The sequence below is a fragment of the Vicia villosa genome, unplaced genomic scaffold, assembly GCF_029867415.1.
Source record: "Vicia villosa cultivar HV-30 ecotype Madison, WI unplaced genomic scaffold, Vvil1.0 ctg.000205F_1_1, whole genome shotgun sequence".
Taxonomy (NCBI): Eukaryota; Viridiplantae; Streptophyta; class Magnoliopsida; order Fabales; family Fabaceae; genus Vicia; species Vicia villosa.
This window is the reverse complement of record NW_026705069.1, coordinates 989,791-1,011,404: the sequence shown is the minus strand read 5'-3', so window position 1 is coordinate 1,011,404 and position 21,614 is coordinate 989,791. Positions and strand designations below refer to the sequence as shown.

The window sequence follows — 21,614 nt, the reverse complement described above, 5'->3', positions numbered from 1 at the left end:
GTAGACATAATAGATATATTATGGCTTATTTTGCATACAAAGTTGACTGAACAACAAAATATAAAAACAAAATGAAATATTCGTGCTATAACTTTACTCACAATTTCACCAAAACTAATGCAGCTACTCGTTATATGTACAGGCTGCAACCAAATTAATTTTTAAGGATGAACATATTCAGACTTTGCAATATAGTTCAAGTTAAAAACAAAATACGAACACATGAATACGAAATATAAAATGTGAAGAGATATACGAACCTAGATAGTCATTTTTCGTTATAATGTGCAAAACTTTTGACACTGCCCACACGTTTACAAAGTGTCGAAAACCTCGTTATAGACAACAATTGTAGTTTTTGTACACAGGTTTCCTTCACCATCTAAAATAAGAATTTTCAATCCTTTTCTAGACTTTACCCTTGAAACAGCCACGTACAATTGACCATGAGTGAAAACTGGGCGTTGTAAATACAAACCGACTTGAGAAAGAGATTGACCTTGACTCTTATTAATGGTCATTGCAAAACAAAGGGAAATTGGAAACTGCCTTCTTTGAAATTTAAATGGAAAGCTCGGGTCGGAAAGAATCAAATTCATCCTCGGTATGTAAATCTTATCACCAATATTTTTTCCTGTAATGACTGTGGCACCAATAATGTTTGGACAAAGTTCATTTATAAGCAACCTCGTTCCGTTGCAGAGCCCATTAGATTGATCTATGTTCCTCAAAAGCATGACTGGAACGCCAATCTTCAACCGTAACCGGTGATTTGGCATTCCTAAACATTTCATTTCATTTAAAAACTCAGGTGTGAACCAATCCAGCTGCACTGAACAATTTTCATCAGACAGAACGGTTGATTCAGCACTCAGATATTCATTTTCAGTACCTGGAATTAATGACATCACAAAATCATTCACGACGTCTACAGAATCATGTGTAGGAGAAAGCAAAGCCCTTTCTTCGTAGTATTTCAGGTTGTTCAGGTTCTGTAAAAGCAGTGGATATGTTACTTCAACCAGAGATAAAAGAGGATTATCTGAATCTGTTACCAATAAGTCTTCGGGAATAATAATTGTGCCCTCTTGATAAGTGCCAAAATGTCAATATTTTGAGTATATAGTTGTGGCACTTATCGAATCTATTCATTCCGTTTTTGTAATAAATTCCCCACTTTTATGTAAATATTAGCATAATTGAGTTTTGATTCATTTTATGTATAGTTTAATAGTTTTTCCTTTGTTTTTATAGGTATTCATGCATATCAGAGCCTTGAGGAATAAAGTGTCGAAGGCACGGCTTCGATTACGCAGTTTTGGAGCTAAATAAGGAAGTTGTGTAGCAGAAGGTCCGCTTAGCGGAGCACAAGCGGAGCTTGGTAGAGGCTGGAAGAATTTTTGGGTCCGCTTAGTGGAGGGGTCTCGCTAAGCGGGATTGCCTGTACTGTTGCAGATATTTTAGGGAATAAGTGTAGTCCGCTTAGCAGAGGAGGCCCGCTTAGCGGACCTGCGCAGAATTTTCTTTATATTCTCTTCATTTGTACATGTTAGGGTTATGGTTTTGGAGAGTTTTTGGTTCCAACTCCATCAATTTCATTCTTAGAGTAGGATTAGCTTAGAAAACAACACCGGGTCATGCACTTGGAAGATCGGAGGTGGATTTATCATCAACCGGAGTTGACAACCCGCGAGATGTTTTGTTTATCTCTTCTATTCTCTGTGTATTTCTTTGTGTTGGGTTTGTTTGTATAGTTACTTTAATCTTATGTATATTTACCGATTATAATGTTATGTTTAACTTGCTTTACAAATCTGTGTTGATGTTGTTTTGGATTTTTGCTCTATGCTGGGGATTTTGGTTGCTTTAGAGATAAACTTCTTGAATCCTTATCTAGGATGATAATCTGTTGGTTCTGAACTCTAGAGATAGATTTAGAGCTAGCATTCACTGTGGGTATCTGTACTTAATGCTTTCGTGTTTGAGCGGCGCGCGAGAGATCGCCGACGCGAGAATACGGGTGTTCTCGCAGTTTCGCATTAGAGATAACCTTAGTTGTGAGATGATCTCGTTTGTGCTCCAGAGATGGACGCTTTTGTGAGAGATACGTGATGACATAGATGAGTATCGTAGGTTGAGTATAACGGGTTGGTAAGTGTATGTTTGTGAAGAGTGAATATATTTACATTCCTGATAAGTTCTTTCTCTTCTAAGAATGTGTTTATTCTTTTCCTGTCTATATCTTTGTTTACTTTTTGCTCATTCAAACCCAAGCTCGAAACTATAGAAACTATTGAATGGCATCTCTCCATCTCTGAGGACGATAATTCCCAAATCAATATTTCCAAATCTTTTTTGTTGCTTGCCGCTATGCCTACTTCAACAAAATGGCGCCGTTGCCGGGATGGATGTGAATTGCATTGCAATAGTTTTCGTGGTTTTGAGCTTTGTATATATCGTATATATTGTATAGTTTCACGTGTATATATTTACTTGTACATGTTTACTTGTTTATGTTTACCATATAGGTTTACTTGTATATGTTTGCATACAGGTATACTTTGTTGGTGAATGTTGGTGAAACACGTTGAAATCGGACCAGTTCATTATTCAAAATCTTCACTTTTCAACTTGTGAATCCAACATTCACCAACTTTTCTCTTTTTGTATGATAATAGTTGTTTGTGTTCCATACTTGTGCATATGTGTTGGTTTGTGTACATAATTGTATACTTGCGTTTTCTTTTATGTTCGTATAATTGTTGTATATATTTGCACCCGTAACGTTTATTGAGTGCTTTGGTTAGGACACTTTCTCTAGGCTTGTGCGGTGAGACGTCACCATGGCATGATTGGAGGAAGCTACTTTCCAAACACCGAAACAATAAAGGCGTCGAGCTAACGACGTAAAACAAACACTTGTTGGGAGGCACCCCAACGGTTGTAAATGTTGTTTATAATTAGGATTAAGAAGTATTTAGGTGAAGTGGAGGAAAATTGGAACAACTATTTCTGTTCTGATTTTTCAGGTTTTTCTGTCATCCGCTAAGCGAGCCTAGCTCCGCTAAGCGATGAAAGTAAAATTTTGTTTTCTTGCTTTGTACCAGTGAGATTCCTATTCCACTTGTTTCACTCATTTTTCCCACTTTCACCAAGGCTAATTAGTAGTAGATAATAGTTTTGTTTTTCTAATTCTTTTATTGGTTGTTTGTACTCGAATTTTGTCGGTAATTCGAAGATTTTTGAGGTGGTCTTCCAAAGCTTGAGTGTTTCAACTTGCGGATGTATGGTAGGATATTGTTTTTGAAGTTGTATCATTCAAGGTACTCATTTATCATTTTTTATATCATAACATGTTTAGGAAACTTTTCATTTGTACAATTACCATACCATTCATTCTTTTGCATTACTTGCTTGTTGATTGAATCACTTTAGTTCCTAAACCATAAATGTTAGGAAGCTTTCCATTGTTTATATATGCTGGAGGCCACAATCTCTGTTTTAGCTGGATTTTATCATGCTTAATCTTTTGTTTATGTTGATTTTATGAAAGCATGAAAAGGATCAAGGCATTTTATTTCATTTTGAGCACAACCACCATAACCAAATAGTTAATTCACCTTGTGAGTGTGTGAGCATTTGTTAACCCTTTTGAGCCTTTTTGTCAATATCCATGTTGTTTTTGCTAAATGCTTATCTTTGAGTGTTTAGTTCTCATTTTTGCATGGATGATTGATTCTTTGTTTTCTTGAACCCTCAACCATGATTTTTGGTATGAATTTTTACCTTGCCTTAGAAAATAGGGAGTATTCACATGATGATGTGGTTGAATTCAACTTGGGGAGAAAAATGATTGTGCACTTATTTGGTTGTTGCTATGAGGTTGAAAAGAAAAGAAAAAAATGTGAAAAGAAAAGAAAAGAAAAAGAAAGAAAAAAATGTGAAAAAGTTTTGAAAAACAAAAAGAAAAGAGAAGCGGATAATTGTGCTAATAAGTATTGTGATTGGTTTGAGAAACTTGTGGTTAAGGAAGAAGTTTAATCGAGATTTTGTTGCTTAGAACTTTGTGGATTGATCACTCCCTTAGGTTTAGGCAAGTTTTTGTTTCGATTAGCCTTAGGACTTATCCCTTGTTTGTTAACCAAGCCACATTACAACCTTGAAAAGTCCTTGTGATTCTTGCTTTTTTATCTTCAATGTGATTTTTGGATGAATGCATAATTTAATCTTTTGTTTACAAGATTGTTGGATGAGTGTTAAAAGTCCTTCACCTTTATGTGTTCTTCATCCATTGATGAATTTTTGCTAGGTGTGATTCATGATGTGAGCTTGTATTGTGTTAGAATGTTTTGTATGATTTTTGTACTTAGGATTCGTTTCATTTGCATGTTGTCGTTGTAGGATAGTGGTAAGTATTTACTTTGTCTATACATTTTTGAATTAAGCCATACATTTGTTTTTGGTTTTCAAAACTTGTTGATTCACGATTCTTTAGTTTATTGCTTTTGATTCTTTGATTTATTTGACATTGTTTGAGGACAAACAAAGTTTCTAGTTGGGGAGAGTTTGATAAGTGCCAAAATGTCGATATTTTGAGTTTATAGTTGTAGCACTTATGGACTCTATTCATTTCGTTTTTGTAATAAATTCCCCACTTTTATGTAAATATTAGCATAATTGAGTTTTGATTCGTTTTATGTAGAGTTTAATAGTTTTTCCTTTGTTTTTATAGGTATTCATTCATATCGGAGCCTTGAGGAATAAAGTGTCGAAGGCACGGCTTCGATTGCGCAGTTTTGGAGCTAAATAAGGAAGTTGTGTAGCAGAAGGTCCGCTTAGAGGAGCACAAGCGGAGCTTGGCAAAGGCTGGAAGAATTTTTGGGTCCGCTTAGCGGAGGGGTCTCGCTAAGCGGGATCGCCTGTACTGTTGCAGATATTTTAGGGAATAAGTGTAGTCCGCTTAGCGGAGGAGGCCCGCTTAGCGGACCTGCGCAGAATTTTCTTTATATTCTCTTCATTTGTACATGTTAGGGTTATGGTTTTGGTTTTGGAGAGTTTTTGGTTCCAACTCCATCAATTTCATTCTTAGAGTAGGATTAGCTTACAAAACAACATCGGGTCATGCACTTGGAAGATCGGAGGTGGATTTCTCATCAACCGAAGCTGACAACCTGCGAGATGTTTGGTTTATCTCTTCTATTCTCTGTGTATTTCCTTGTGTTGGGTTTGTTTGTATAGTTACTCAAATCTTATGTATATTTACCGATTATAATGTTATGTTTAACTTGCTTTACAAATCTATGTTGATGTTGTTCTGGATTTTTGTTCTATGCTGGAGATTTGGGTTGCTTTAGAGATAAACTTCTTGAATCCTTATCTAGGATGATAATCTGTTGGTTCTGAACTCTAGAGATAGATTTAGAGCTAGCATTCACTGTGGGTATCTGTACTTAATGTTTTCGTGTTTGAGCAGCGCGCGAGAGAACGCGAGAATACGGATGTTCTCACAGCTTCGCGTTAGAGATAACCTTAGTTGTGAGATGATCTCATTTGTGCTCTAGAGATGACGCTTATTTGAGAGATACGTGATGACATAGATGAGTATCGTAGGTTGAGTATAACGGGTTGGTAAGTGTATGTTTGTGAAGAATGAATATATTTACATTCCTGATAAGTTCTTTCTCTTCTATGAATGTGTTTATTCTTTTCCTGTCTATATCTTTGTTTACTTTTTGCTCATTCAAACCCAAGCTCGAAACTATAGAAACTATTGAATGGCATCTCTCCATCTCTGAGGACGATAATTCCCGGATAAATATTTCCAAATCTTTTTTGTTGCTTGCCGCTATGCCTGCTTCAACATCTCTCCGTACTCATTAGAGCATTGTTTACCATTTCCAATATCAAGCATCCCATCCGCAAATTCTTTGATTTCATTAGAATCTTCATGGGAGTTTGTAGCGGACATTCGCATGTTCTTTGACAAAGTTAATACCTTGCAATATTTCCACAGTTCAGATGAGTTAATCGAAGCTGAGACTATGTCATGCCTACAACCCTTTCTAACCACAGGTAATATTTGCCTAAAATCTCCACCAAACACAACAACCTTACCCCCAAACAGTTTATATTGATTTGAATCATCTACAGTCCTCATTATGTCCTTCAAAGCACGATCAACAGCCTCGACATATAATCTATTTAGCATTGGTGCTTCATCCCATATAATAAGGGTAGAATGCAAGATGAGATTACACCGGTCGGTGCGTTTTTTGATGTTGCACGTAGATGTTTCTATTGTAACTAAAGGAATACAGAACATAGAGTGAGCTGTCTTACCTCCAGGTAACAATAAAGTCGCAATCCCACTTGAAGCAACATTTAAAACTATTAAACTCTTGGACCTTAGAGCAGCTAACAAAGTTCTCCAAATGAATGTTTTTCCCGTGCCTCCATATCCATGCAAGAAATAAAATCCTCCTGAACCAGTCATAACAGAACTAATAATTTCATGGTAAATAGAACTCTGTTCAGTATCAAGCTCGACATCAATGACATGTGGGTTGCAGCCAACTCTTCCTTATCATAGTTTAATTCAGCAGCCACTAAACTATTTCTAAATTGAGCCATTTCTGAATTTGAAGGTTGTGACATGGACTCAATGTCATCAAGTGATTTACCATTGATGGAAAGCAGTTTTTCAAACTCAATCAAACATAGATTCTTCAATTGATCATCATCAAGCTGAAGATCTACAACAAAAATATGGCTTTCAATATATAATAAGTGTTGAAAGATATATTATAAATTATAAATTATAAATTTTTTAAAGATATATTTGAATACCTGGGTTGTTCAGCCTCTTCCTTGCATCATACAAAATTCCATCGCACATAAGTTGCCACGTTGCTTCCCAAACGACAAAAGAATTTGTCATTGAATCCATAAACAATAACATAACAAACAATCTCCGCAACTGACTACCGGAGGCCAAATGACTGGCTTCTGTAATAGCATCCACGAATTCTTTGTCGTTTTGCAACAATCCTAGTGCGACACATGCTTCCTTAAAGGTTTTATGTATTGTTCTAGCCACGGTCTTAATATCATTGTAACTTGTGCAACCCTTTTGTATAGTCAACAGTAGTCTTAAATAAAAAACATTACCACATCCTGGGGGTATATAAGTAAGCCTTCCAATAGAGTTACCCCTCTGTCTAGGACGCCATGCTCTGACACTTTTATCATAAACAAACATTGAAGGGAATTCACCATAAGTCAATCCTCGTCCATGTGGATATTTTTTATTTGCCTCAAACCAAGCCAAAAACGTCGTGTCAATTTCTTCATTACGGTTCACGACGGACTCAACTGTATCACTTTCCGAAAACATGATAGACTGCTCATTTTCCAGATGAAATGTAAGCCGTATAATAGGAGGCCACCTATGATGTATGTCAAACTCAAAAATCCTCCAGACTTCCTCACACGGTGCCAAATAATGACATTCATAGTATTGTTTTATTTCATCCAAAACTCGCCCATTTTCAGTTCTATTTGAAATCTCAATTGTCGCTCTGTCAGGGCCCTTATTAACATACTTAAACAAATACTTGATAGCATTTCCCTTGTTGCAATACTCAACATTGATATGTGCTTCATATCTAACCAATAATTGTGGATTGTAAGGAACTACATACCTATTGTCCAAACATATTCCCTTTTTCAAAACAGACAAACCAGTATCTCGACGCCTATATTTTGGATAACTCTCATCATTTACTATGGTGGAATTTTGGAAATCCTTTGGAAAATATTTGGAGCACTTTCCATCTTTCATGCATGGGGAATGTATATTGGCTTTTCCACAAGGACCGTGCAACATAAAACTTGAAACAACACTTGCAAGTTATGGATAAAGCGTACAATCAGGTAGTTCTGCAGATATGTATTTGTCGATGTCAGTTTCCTGCTTTTAGTGAATTTGATGCATCGAGCCATAACAAAATGTGTGCGTGTGGAAGACCCCTCTTTTGAAACTCAATGGTGTATGTCCCTAGGTAACAACAAATAATTATTTAAAAGTAGTTATTTATCATAAATAGTTTATAACACTCAAAGTAGTTTGTTATGTTACCTGCAAGAATGTCTCCAAAGATTTTATCCTTTTTAAAATCACTCATCATGTGATCAAGCTTTCCCTTAAAGACTCTACAAACAATGTCTGGATGATCACTCGCTGCAAGGCCTCTCATAGTAATAAAGTTTTTTTATTTCTGGCCAATTTGCATTGCACATGATGGTGATGAACAAATCAGGATAACCAATTTTTTTGCAAATTGCCATTGCATCTTGACAGTTGTTAAACATGTATCGTGGACCCCCGGTAAATGATGCAGGTAGTACAACATGTTTTCCAACTTCAGATGGGTGATTTTCTCTGTTGTAAACTGCTTCCTTTAAACCACTTAAGATATCACATCTAATTGATGCTTGGTTCATGCGTAACCAATGTAACCTCTGGGACTCAATTATGGAGAAGCTGTCGACAACAAACTGCTGAAATAGTCTGCCAGCATTAACAATCGCTCCATGTTCAAAATATCTCTCCTGTATGCGAAATGCAATAAAGTCTCTAAATGTAACTCGTAACCGCTTTATTTTTCCTTCTTTGATAACAGTCTCCTTATAAGGAATATTTTCAGTATATTGGTCTTCACCAAACGGGAACAACAACGGATACTGAAGGGGTAGGAACGAAACATGAGTATCTTTGATTTTTTCCAAATGTCCAGACGTCTTCCTAACAATAATATCTCGACCAGGATCAAGGTTGTGAAGATCACCTACAATTAATGCAGCTACCTCCGCACATGATGGCAAATTATGTGTTCTTGGATCTTTTGTTTTGTTTCTAAACAATCTCAAACAAAATTTGGTTATGTTGTCGTTCTCTATGTGGTCGCAAACTTTTCTAAATGACCTGGCTAAGACATTGTTGTAAACTCGGTTTTTTGAGGCGAACTGACTCCTTGCTCTTTTTTGTCTTTGATATTTTTTTTTTATTTTTTTGCAAGAGTCGTCACCGACTTTTATTTTATCCAATTATATTAGGAAAGGCATAAAAGAACAGAAAAAAGACCTTTTGACAGATTTTGGGTTCGGGGGGTTGGTTATACAAAGGGAAGGTTTTAAGCACCCTTTGTATCCATGGTTATCCATGGGCTCTTAATTGCTTAGCTCACTTTTTTAAATGCTTTGTTGATTTGAAAATAGAAGAAGTGAAGATGGACAATAGGTCACATAGGTCTCTGAAGAGTTTCACCGGGAATAATGCCCTTCAAATACCAGATGAAAGTTTTGAAAATAGATGAGAAGTTTTGAAAATACGTTGTTTGAAAATGAAAGTGTTTGAGCAAGCATTTAGGAGTTACTTACTCTCAATTTATAAGATCTTTCCTATGTTTTTAATACTTTTCTTAAATGATGGTATGATTAAAAAAAAAGTAATAAGAGGGAAAACCATAGAGGTGCAAGTGTGCAAAGTGCTTTTTTTTTAGTTTTATCTTGATTATTAATGTTTTAGCTTAAAGGTAAAAATATGGTCCAAGTGGACAAATGGAAGATGACGGAAACATAAACAATGCGTCCAAATGGACAAAGAAAAAATAGCGGAAGCATAAATAATATGTCCAAATGGACAAAGAGAAAATAGCGGAAACATAAATAATATGTCCAAATGGACAAAGAAAAAAATAGCGGAAACATAAATAATATGTCCAAATGGACAAAGAAAAAAAATAGCGGAAACATAAATAATATGTCCAAATGGACAAAGAAAAAATAGCAGAAATATAAATAATATTTCCAAATGGACAAAGAAAAAATAGCAGAAATATAAATAATATGTCCAAATGGACAAAAAAAATAGCAGAAATATAAATAATATGTCCAAATGGACAAAGAAAAAATAGCAGAAATATAAATAATATATCCAAATGGACAAAGGAAAAATAGCAGAAATATAAATAATATGTCCAAATGGACAAAGAAAAAATAGCAGAAATATAAATTATATGTCCAAATGGACAAAGAAAAAATAGCAGAAACATAAATAATATGTCCAAATGGACAAAGAAAAAAAATGACAGAAACATAAATAATATGTCCAAATGGACAAAGAAAAAATAACAGAAACATAAATAATATGTCCAAATGGACAAAGAAAAAATAACAGAAACATAAATAATATGTCCAAATGGACAAAGAAAAAATGACAGAAACATAAATAATATGTCCAAATGGACAAAGAGAAAATAACAGAAACATAAATAATATGAATGATAAAATAAAGTATAAAGCAAGAAATATAAGGAACAATATAATAAAATTAATGCGGAATTTAAAGTTAATTGTTAGTATGTTAGCACGCGAATCATCTTGAAGCTAGTCAAGTATATCCACGATGTTAGTGAAGATCGATGGTGAGTGAATGATGATCTCGGATTTAAAGTTAAATGAAAATTTATCAGAAGCTTGATAGAATCATATCGACTACACGATAAATTTCCAAAAGTCTTAAATCAACTGCATACAATCTCTGCCATATTTGATCTTTTATTCTGATTCGGGACAAAGGAAAAAGATAAGAAATAATATCAAATAATATACAAAAATAAATATAAAACAAATTAAACTTAATTCATTCTTTTTTGTGATTTTTTTGGAATTGATTTTAAGTTAATTAGCAAGCTAATTAAACAAATAATTATACAAATAATTAAACTTAACAAGAAAAATATTATTTTATATGTCAAAAATTAGATTATAAAAAATATAAACCTAAATCTAAAAGGAAAATATTTTTGGAGTTTTTTGATTGGTTGAAAATAATTAAAAAAAGCAATATTTACATAATTACTAATTAATTAAGCAAAATAAATTAATTATGAAAAGAAATAAAATATTTTTATTTTAAAAATTAAATAAACATTTTATCAACTTAAAACTAAAATTAAAACTTTTTTTTTGAGAAATTGAAAATATGCATAAATATGGAGTTTTTAATTTATGAACTCCTAACACTACTACATATTAAAAATTACATTGTACTTACTCTATGATGTCCCAAGAGTGGAATAGAGTGATTGAAATTGATTGAAAGTGGCTATTTGAATGAGCCTTGATTTTTACAAGTTTCTTGAAACTTTTGCAAAAAATATAAACTTAAGCTATGACTTTGTGGTGATTGTTGTTGTTCTTTGTGTTTCTCCCCTTTTTTTTCCTCCCCTTGAATGAAGAAAATGAAGTTCTATTTATAGGAAAATGATTTGATATGGAAGCCTTGCAAGTTGGAATTGTCATGATTAATTTTGTGGAAAAAGAATGGAATATTCTTTCAATGAGTGCATTTCTTTAACCATGGTTAAAACACTCAAGTGTTATTCTCTTCAATCTTGCAATAATATCTTTAAGCATCTTGAATTGGTCTTGATTGGCAACCATAAGCATCTTTGATAATATCTTTGAATTATCTCACTTTAATTAAACTTTAAATGAATAAAATTTAATTAAAATGAAATAAAAGTGTCATGAATCATGGATAGGTCGTGGATATCTTTAAACATATGAGAATCAAGATTGAATCACAAAAGAATTGGCCTTTTTGAAAAAAAATCAAATTTTGGTCATTACTTGTTTCATGCATTTTTCCAAAAAAGGTCAACTTCATCAAGGCATATCTCCCTCAATTTTGATCCTATGAAAGTGTTCTTTTACTTTTTGGAAAGCCCAAGATGTCCTCTACAAGCCACTTTGGAAGCGTTTTTGCATTTGGAGAAGTCATTTTGATGATATGGGCTTTGACAAAAAACTGCTTTTTGTTGACTTTGAAAATGACCTGTAATGTTTTGGCTTATATCTCTTAGGCGGAAGCATTTCTTGACCTTGGTCCCAACATCAAAGTTGTAGAGAATTGAATTTCCTTGAGAATAAGCTTTGGTTGGAATTTTTATGATAAATTATGAGAGAGTTATGGTCGGTCAAAGTTCAGTTGACTTTTAGGTAAAAAACTCTAATTTTGCAATTTTGAGTTTTGTCGATTTCTGAACTTTTCTTGATGAGTTATGATCAACCATTGATCACATGATGAATCTTTTGACAAAATATGGATGTTGACAAAAAATTGCATTTTTGACTGTCTGTTGACTTTTTGGTCAAACTGGTCGTCTGTTGACTGTTTGAGCTGTTGACTGTGTCCGAGCGAATCGAAGTTTGAAAATTTGTCTGGTGGTACTTTGAGACATATGGAGATCCATGAAATCCATTTGAGGTCTCAAAAACTCGTTCTCCTGAAAGAAAAAAAACAAAAACCTTAGTTAGGGACTGTTTGTGTAGGAGACAGTTAGGCGTACCTGATTTTTGTGCAGTGTTGAGTCTCTGTTGATCACGTGATTATCAGAAGACTTCTAGAACAAAATCTTGGAAATTTGAAGTGCGAAAAATTGATTTGACTGATGGTACAAACACGGGGAATTGCGCTGATAGCGGGTTTGACTTGTAACTAGCTGTCCGGGTATTAACGTAACAGTTAAAGTGAAAACTTAACAGTTAAAGTCAATTTTTTCTTTTTGTTTTTTTTTGTGTTAATGGTGAGAAATTATTTACATGATTTGTTAGAAAAACACAAATATAATAAATAACTAAAATACACTGTACGCGAACAAAATTACCGTCAATAATAAGATTGAAAGGGATTTAATGCATAGAAAAATAAATATTTAACTAGCAATAAACACACATAATATTATCTTACTAGTTAAACGACGGTATAATAGATAGTGTAATACTTAATACTGACAGTACAAATATTACCTAAACAAAACGTAGCGAACAGTACGGTAAACATAAAGAACGGTACATTCTAAAAAACAGAAGATACGACAAACTTTACATATGACGATTAATAGTCCATGCTATGAACAACAGAAAATAGATGATCGGAAGTGTAACCATCGCAGGTCCGCATTTTTCAGGACTATGCAGACAGAAGAAGGACATGATCACCGTAAAAATAGTGACGACTATAAGAAAAAGTGTATCCATCCACTTTGCCATTTTTGCCGGGGAAGAAGAGAAAATAATTATGAGATAGTGTGATAGAAATTTGGGAGATGAGTGAAATTTGATGTGAGAATTTATGGAAAAAATGAGGAGTATTTATAGAGTGAAAAGAGAGAGATAGAGACGTTGGGAATGGAGTGTTACCGTTTTGAATAGTAGTAGGATTTGAAAAAAAGTATGGTAGGTTTTGAAAAGAAAAGGGGTGTAGAATAAAGCTAGGATTTGATTTGAAAGAAAGAGATTTGAAAAGAAAGGAAGATATTTGAAAAGAAAGAAAGAAATTTTGAAAGAATAATATAGTATAAAAATAAAAATTAGTGGGAAATAAAACCAATAATAATTTAATTGTTACCAGTACAATCTGAAACCCGGACTCCGCGCCTGCAAATTTTAATTCTGTACCAACTACGTCAGCATTATTTATCTGAAAATAAATCTGAAATAAACAGTGTATGAAGTGATAAACAGTATTTGGCGTTTATGTAAGAATAAATTTAACAGCGAACCAAAATACTGTATAAAAAATTCTAAAAATTGAGTATTTATAAAATCAGGATATTTATGAAATAAAAATCCAAGATTGTATAAAACTCCAAATTTTTAGACAGAAGTCTGTTGACTTCTTTTTTTGAAAAAAAAGAACGCGGGCGAATTTTGGGGTATAACAATAATGAACATAACACTTAGAAAATGATGGGATCTCAGAGGTCAAAAATTGGGGTGCAACAATTGTGTTCATCAATCATCTTCGTGATGTCTTCAACTAATTTTTCGTCTAGGCTTTTTTCGCTGTCGTTGGATCTAGATAACGATTAAAAAAATTAGTCATGTACATAGTGAACCGTACCAAATATTTTTTTATATTTAGAATAGAATATAACAATACATAATACATAATATAAAATACAAAGAATAAAAATAAAGAGCATACCTGAAATGACTAGTTCTATTACTTATCTCATTTTCTGTGTCATGAATATAGAGTTGGGCAAATTTGGGAATTACTCCTTCTTCTGGAATGAGACTGTCAATTCTGTGAAAATTTTGGTCACCAAGAATAAATTGGGGAGGACCACCAGGAGAGTTTGCCTGCACCTTCCCACCCATGGAGGTAAAACAGACGCTCAAATGTTTTCTTTATAATGTTTACTTCTAGAATCTTGGCCATTCATTAGGTTAAGTAGCAAATCTGGAGGTCTGATTTGGTATAGAAGTTGAACTATTCCTTTCATACAGCAAAGCGAAAACTTAATATTTAAGGTTGTATTGTTACTTTTGTCGGACCGCTCCTCATACCACATTTGGGCACCACAATGAGTACAATTATATGATGGATCTCCAAAATCCAGCTTTGTTGTTCAAAGTAACAATATTAAGTTATATATGATGCAGAAAATTGGGACAAATATATTTTATGTGAAGACCTAAATACCAATAAAAGCCCAGTCTACATGTACTCATTTAACATTCCATGTAAATCACAGTCATTTAACATGGACACAATTTAAAGAGTAAAATGTGATGCGGTACAAATGAAGTTACAATGACATATTCTCCTTTTTCAATCTAAACATAAGCAAAGGGCACGACATAAATATAAATATCAAATGCAGGTCCATAATCAAGACTAATTTTCTATCTGACATTGTCACTACAGTCTACAATGATATTTTGTGTGAATTGACATTATAATCACTACAAAAAAAAAACTCAGATTTACCAGGTGAAAGCCACCCCGCAAATACCAATATCACCCTGCAACGCAACAGTAGCGAGGTGGGCTAGCCACCTCGCAAAAACGTTAGTCACAACTTTTTGCAAGGGGATAGACACCCCGCAAATTTGCCAAGTGTTTTTCACCCCGCAACATTGCAAGGTAAAAAGCACCCCGCAAACACGCTTTCCAAGAGGTACAGACACCTTTGTTCAGTTGAGTCAGAGCAGGTGACACAGGTGATTCTGCAATGTGCTTTTCACCCCGCAACTTTGCTAGGTGTATAGCACCCCGCAAACACGCTTTCCAATAAGTGCTACCAACTTCTTTCAGTGTGACACAGATGATCCAGAACAACTTGCGGGGTGAGATGCATTTAGCAATATTTGAATATTTAATACTTGCAGGGTGGATTTCACCTGGCAATTAGTTTGACATACCTTGTTTATTGCACGTCACAAGTAGTAACATATATAGTAAAAAAAATATTTATATTATTCTAAATATTTAGAATAATATAAATATAATAAATAGTTAAAATTCAATTTTATTTTAAAAATACTAAATTTATAGTTAATTCTAAATATTTAAATTCTTACTTAATATAAAGAAATTCATAATTAATATAAAGAAATGTATATTTAATATAAAGAAATTCATGATTATCCAAAATATTTAAATTTAAAATAATATTCACTTAGGATCCGGGTCGTCCGCATTATTTTTCGTTTTCTTCATCATTCTCGTCTACTACTCCTTGGTTACCAACCGCTCCAAATCCACCACCACCATATTGTTGTCGAAAGAATTGTTGCATTTGTTGCATTTGTTGTTGCATTTGTTGTTGTATTTGTTGTTGCACTTGTTGTTGAATTTGTTGTTGAGTAAGCATCATTTGCTCTTGTGAAAGTCTCAATGCTTCCTCCAACTCCATTTGTTTTTTTCTCAATGTTTCATTTTCACGTGCTGCTTCACTCTGAGCTAGTTGTTTAATTGTTTCAGTTATTTCAGGGGTTAATGTCGGAGGACGTGAAGATCCTTCCCCGTCTGCAATTCTCCTAAATAAAGAATACCTATCCCCTTTTTGTAGTTGCTAGCTAAAGGTCCTGTAGCATAAATTTTTCCATTTCTCTTCTTTCCCTTACTTGCTTGCAACCACAAATACTGATCAATAGCTGGATCAAGAGGATATCGTCCATGTGGACCGCCTAACTCAGGATGTTTAGCTAAAAACTCCTTCTTCAACCTTTGGTACTCCGCCTACACATACATAAATAAATAAATTAAATGAATACATAAAAAATATAGAAAAGAAAACTAAATGTCATTCCATAGAAAAGAAAACTAAATATAACCTTTAATATGAAGCCATCAAACTAAACTTCAAGAACCTTAAATATGCACTTATTGGATCACATGAGAAAAATGGAGGCAGCACCAAAACTTAATAAATAGCATGGGGTTCTATGAAGAGATACACATAAACCAACAAGTCATCACACAATTTTATTCAAACATCAACAACAAGGATATCATCATATATTCAAAAATTTAGTTAGCAATTAACATGCTTGTATTAAAAAAAGAACAATTTCTTGCATGTGGTATGGAGCTGTAATTTGCCAAATGCTGATATACTGCGGAATACAACAAAAACATATCCAGAATACTAATAGGAATAACCCTTCCCTAAAGGGATCAAACTCCACTAACTTAGCATTCCAAACTAATGAGAGGTAAAATTAACCAGAGATTAAAATTAAAACAAAGAGAAGAAATATTAATATCATCTTACTTGAGTATCTCTAGCACGGTCGTCGCAATACTCTCCATCTCTTCCCCGATAAGTCCTCTCGTGAAGCTCTTGCATTAATGGAGCTCTTCTCTTAGCCACAGCCTAATACACATAGAACTCCAATAAAAATATAACACAATTAAGATTATAATTAAAAAAAAGTAGTGAGAGGAAAATATATTACCATTCGTTCAGCATGATCAGCAATACTAATGCTTCCGGCTCTGATTGGCGGCTCCCCTTTCTGATGCTCTACGTTGCTTTGCTTTTTCAGATTTTTTCTTAAACTCATCTGATTTCCAATAAACAAGCATTTCTTTAAACACATTTTGGTCCCTAAAGCATCGCCAATCATGTCATCGTGTAGATTAAATTGTTCTTCATATTCCATATGTGATCGACTACATGAGCCATGTTGGAAATTACTAGTCTCTGGCATATTTATCGGCATTTCTTCCCCATTTGATGTCCAAACCCAATAATTTTCCTTAAATCCCTTTCTCTTCAAATGAGTTTCTACTTCTTTCGGATCACTTATTATACGTCTACATCCACATTTAAGACACGGACATCTCACTCCTCCCTCTTCCCGACAACATTCTTGATCAAATGCCCATGTAATAAACAATTTAACTCCTTCCTCAAAAAGTGGTTTAAGTCCACGTCTCCCGGCATACATACGATCGTACATCCAACTACGATAGAACTTGTAATTTTCCATACTGCACGTTTACAATATCATATCCATTATAATAATCACAAAACATATTAATCAATTAACCAATTCGGGAATTTTGGTCAATTATATCAATTATATAATTCCATGTTTAAACATAGTAATCATATTAGACTATAATATCAATTATATAATTCTATGTTTAAACATGTGAGACTATCCATAAATATTAAACTGAAATATTAAACTGAACCGGAAATTAGACATTACAGAGTTGCCCCTGCAACAATAATTTTTAACATGGTCTAAATTTAAAGACTATTTAATTTTTAACAATAATTTAAATCTATGTCTATCGCACTTCTCAACAATTGCTTCATCTATAATAGTTCAGATGTCAAAGCTGACATGGTTTCATATTCTGCCTCTGCAGAGAGTCTGGCAATAGTAGGTTGTCTTAAGATATTATGGATATATAGAGTTTTCTACTTGACACCTCTACACCTAGCCATGATATTTAGTTATTAATCCATGAAACATAATAATCCTAGGTTGTTAGTGATTTTTTAGTGGTTTAAACTAACTAACTAACAATTGGTTAGTTAGTTAGGTTTCTTAACCAACTAGCTTTATATACTGATGTAACTTCTGTTTGAAAAAAATGGAAATATCGCACCCGGTAGTTACAACACTTGCATAGAGTTTATTTCCACCATTGTTAACATTCATTTAGTTATTAGAGAGAGAATGGTCTAAATTTAAAGACTATTTAATTTTTAACAATAATTTAAATCTATGTCTAATTAAAATAACATGTTTGGTTTCAATTAAAAGTGTAGTAGACCCCAACATCTATCATCCTTAATTAACACAAACAGCCCCTAAATTAACAAAAATCATACACTTTTTTTCCTTTAAACAGTAAAATCCAGCTGCATACACCTCTATAATAAAATTCATAGACTGCAAAGTATGATAAACTAACATTCATACTTGTAGATTGGCATGTTTATGTTAAAGGTAAAATAATGATAGAAAAAACAAAACTAATGATTATCAAAATATCAGTTGAACATTAAACAAGTGCAGCAAGAATAATCAAAGCAGTGAACATTATAAAAGGCCAAAACTAATGATTATCACCTCACCAAATGCTGTCCAACAAGTGCAGCAAGAGTGACTACAGCAACAAAGTAAAGAGCAGCAAGATTGACTACAGCAACAAAGTAAAGAGCTGCAAGAATAATCAAACATTGAACATTAAAAAAGGCCAAAACTAATGATTATCACCTTACAAAAAGACAATTAGCTTCCTCATCAAATGCTTGATGAAGACACTAGAATCACACCATGAAGTATTAAATCTGACAGTGGTGTATATATAATGTTGAAACCCTTTAAACTTCAAGAGCAAGCTAATTAGATCAATGGGAGTAAAATCCTACTCTTGAGTAATGTTTGAACACATTGATCTATGGGGGTAACCAGTTACATTTAATCAAGAGTGCCTTCTAGTAAATTAATAAGATGAAATGAAATGCATTACTCTACATTATTCAATTGGCTGGCGTATTCACAACTATTGAAGTATAAGTTTTGGTATAAAATATAACTTTCCTATTTACCAAATCTGATGGTATATTTGGGCAGTTTTGATTTCAATAGGTTGAGTGACTTTGTTTTCAAAGAACCAAGGAAAAAGGTATACATCTGCCCGGAGGAGACTTGCGTCCACCACGACGCGGCTAGGGCGCTCGGCGATCTCACTGGAATAAAGAAACATTTTAGCAGAAAACATGGAGAGAAGAAATGGAAGTGTGAGAAATGTTCCAAGAAATATGCAGTTCAATCTGATTGGAAAGCTCATGCCAAAACTTGTGGTACTAGAGAATATAAGTGTGACTGTGGTACCCTCTTCTCTAGGTAATTCAATTCTTCCATTATAAGTATCACATATTTTTACTAGTACTCAAGGTTTTAAAAAACGGCCGCGACGTCAAAACGGTATCACCTGTACCAGTTGAAATCGCAAAAGTCTTTACGGACGGTGTGCCTGTTGTTTAAATCCTTGATAGTACTATTGCATAGTGCAAATGGTTAACTTATTAATGGTGGATTTCATTGGATTTCACACAGGAAGGATAGTTTTATTACACATAGAGCTTTCTGTGATGCTTTAGCAGAAGAGAGTGCAAGACATACCTCACCACTCACTCCAACAACTCTAAATTTCAATAATGAAGAGTCAAATTTGATGAACACACAAACTAGTTTGTCACATGGATTCATATCACGTCAAAATCTAGCTGGTTTTCCACATGAAGGGTTTCATGATCAGCAAAAGCCAAGTTTATCACTATGGTTAAACCATGAAAATCAACAGAATATTAATCATCAACCATATAATTCAGTTGATAATGTTTCATCTGTTTTTTGTGATATCATGCAAATGGCACAAACTAGTACTACTCCAATGTCAGCTACTGCACTTCTTCAGAAAGCAGCTCAAATAGGTTCAACAAGAAGCAGTACTACTAATAATAATCCATCTATTTTCAGTGGAAGACAACTTGACGAGACAAGCTATGCGAATTTGCAATGAAGTGTTGGGCAAGGCTGTTGATAGGCTTACCAAATCTGATGGTATATTTGGACAGTTTCGATCTACAAGACACATTCAAATTTTATTTCCTTAAAATTAAGACACAGTTCTGATGGTATATTATTTCCTTAATTAAGACACATTCAAATTTGGTCCTTGGATTTTTTAAACTAAATGTGTATGTATTATTTTTTCTAACTATTACTACTAACAATTCGGCACTACAAGAATTATATATGAACGGCAAATACGAATGACAAATTAAACTAGTTCAGCACTACAAGAATTATATATGAACGGCAAATACGAACGATAATTGTATGTCAAAAGAGCTGACATTTGTAAACAATTTCAGAAACTATGCATAAGAGTAATTCAGAGCTACTGATTCAATTCAAGTTTTACAGATTCATACCAAGCCAAAACACTTCAAGGCCAATGTCAATTTATTGTATCAGTCCAACTCGAGCCATCTTATTTCGCATGCATCTGAGAGAAAAGACCTGCAATCACACATCAAAACCAAACCTCATATCAGCTCCAAACTCACACATTCAAATTGCACAAAATAATACATACACATTCAGTTTAAAAAATCCAAACATTCAAGAGGCAAGACATTCAAAGAACATCCACATTATCCACCATCAAGTGTATATACCCAGCAAAAAACAGTGAAAGTAATTAACCATTCAAACTCCTTTTCTTCCCCACCCTTCTTACCAAAAACATAGCAAATCTATATAGTTCTCGTCGTTGTTAAAGATTAAGATATAGTGACAGAAATGACAACCACGATGAAAGAAATTAACCATTGAAACCTTATATAGTGACAGAATAAAAGATAAAAATGGAGTCTTTATTATACTACGAAGTGCATTTCAACCCTTTCGACGAAATCGAAAGTTGAATTAGCATGAATGTTGATAAAATGAAAATGAAAAAAAAAAATACCTGAACCCAAATGTTGAAACCCTAGAAAGGAACAAACAATTGTATCTTGTGAGAAGGCTTGAAACGAGATTGCAACTTGTGGAAGGTTTGGAAGGAATGATGCAGCTTGTGAGGTTCTTGTTGGGTTAAAGGTTCTGTGAATATTTTATTTTTCTTCAGTGAATCAAGCAAATGTGGGAGGCAGAGTGGAAATGGAAAAATAGAAAGAATGAGAACGTGGGAGGTGGAGATGAAAAGGAAATATTAAATAAAATTTGCGAGGTGCGAAATACCCTGCAAACTTTATTTTCATTGACACTTGCGGCATGTTTCTCACCCTGCAACCTCTTTGTCTGACACATGTACCTACCACTTTCTATCATTATTAATTTCCAGATTTATTTTTTTTCAAAATTTAAAAAAAAACCTTGCGAAGTGGTTCTCACCTCGCAAAGTAAAATGGTGTTGAGACTTGCGGGGTGATTTGCACTACGCAACTTTTGTGTCAGTAAAATCGACAAAAAGTCACCTGCTACCCTGACTTCTCAGTAAGTGTAATATTAATTTTTTTAAGAACTTTTTTAAAAATTGTTGGGGGGTGTTTAACACTCTACAACGTTTTTTTCCAAAATTTCAAACTTCCCTCCCTCCGTTGCGAGATAGGAAAAACATTTTTTATTTATTTTTTTAGAAATCTGGGTTGCGAGGTGGAATGCATCCCGCAAGTGCAATATTTTGCGAGGTGTTTGTCACCTGACAAATTCACCCGGCT

The 21,614-nt window shown here is 33.8% G+C and overlaps 2 protein-coding genes and 1 pseudogene across 4 annotated transcripts; 1 reads left to right on the top strand and 2 right to left on the bottom strand.

The window, feature by feature from the left end:
- Positions 1 to 314: 314 nt before the first annotated feature.
- LOC131625333 (uncharacterized) lies at positions 315 to 15,770 on the bottom strand (annotated as a pseudogene).
- Positions 15,452 to 21,105, bottom strand: LOC131625348 (uncharacterized). Of its 3 annotated transcripts, none has more exons than XM_058896212.1 (6): positions 20,864 to 21,105; positions 20,325 to 20,412; positions 18,451 to 18,541; positions 16,816 to 17,353; positions 16,632 to 16,733; positions 15,452 to 16,096 (listed from the first exon to the last, which is right to left on the bottom strand). In XM_058896212.1, the coding sequence occupies exons 4-6, from the start codon at positions 17,350 to 17,352 to the stop codon at positions 15,851 to 15,853; spliced, it is 885 nt and encodes a 294-aa protein (XP_058752195.1). In that variant the 5' UTR covers position 17,353; positions 18,451 to 18,541; positions 20,325 to 20,412; positions 20,864 to 21,105; the 3' UTR covers positions 15,452 to 15,850. The 3 variants fall into 3 exon arrangements, with proteins under 3 accessions (XP_058752195.1, XP_058752197.1, XP_058752196.1); XM_058896213.1 differs by having other exon boundaries at positions 15,453 to 16,096; positions 18,456 to 18,541; XM_058896214.1 differs by lacking the exons at positions 20,325 to 20,412; positions 20,864 to 21,105 and having other exon boundaries at positions 18,451 to 19,022.
- On the top strand, positions 18,941 to 19,909 carry LOC131625332 (zinc finger protein JACKDAW-like). Its single transcript, XM_058896199.1, has 2 exons — positions 18,941 to 19,230; positions 19,444 to 19,909. The coding sequence occupies exons 1-2, from the start codon at positions 18,941 to 18,943 to the stop codon at positions 19,907 to 19,909; spliced, it is 756 nt and encodes a 251-aa protein (XP_058752182.1).
- Positions 21,106 to 21,614: the final 509 nt, after the last annotated feature.

Excerpts from the sequence above, each read along its gene's own strand:
- LOC131625348 (XM_058896212.1), bottom strand. The coding sequence starts at position 17,352 with ATGGAAAATTACAAGTTCTATCGTAGTTGGATGTACGATCGTATGTAT. Across the intron at positions 16,734-16,815 it reads CTGATCATGCTGAACGAATG|GCTGTGGCTAAGAGAAGAGC; the intron begins GTAATATATTTT and ends TATGTGTATTAG. Across the intron at positions 16,097-16,631 it reads ACCGTGCTAGAGATACTCAA|GCGGAGTACCAAAGGTTGAA; the intron begins GTAAGATGATAT and ends ATGTATGTGTAG.
- LOC131625332 (XM_058896199.1), top strand. The coding sequence starts at position 18,941 with ATGGTATATTTGGGCAGTTTTGATTTCAATAGGTTGAGTGACTTTGTT. Across the intron at positions 19,231-19,443 it reads TGTGGTACCCTCTTCTCTAG|GAAGGATAGTTTTATTACAC; the intron begins GTAATTCAATTC and ends GATTTCACACAG.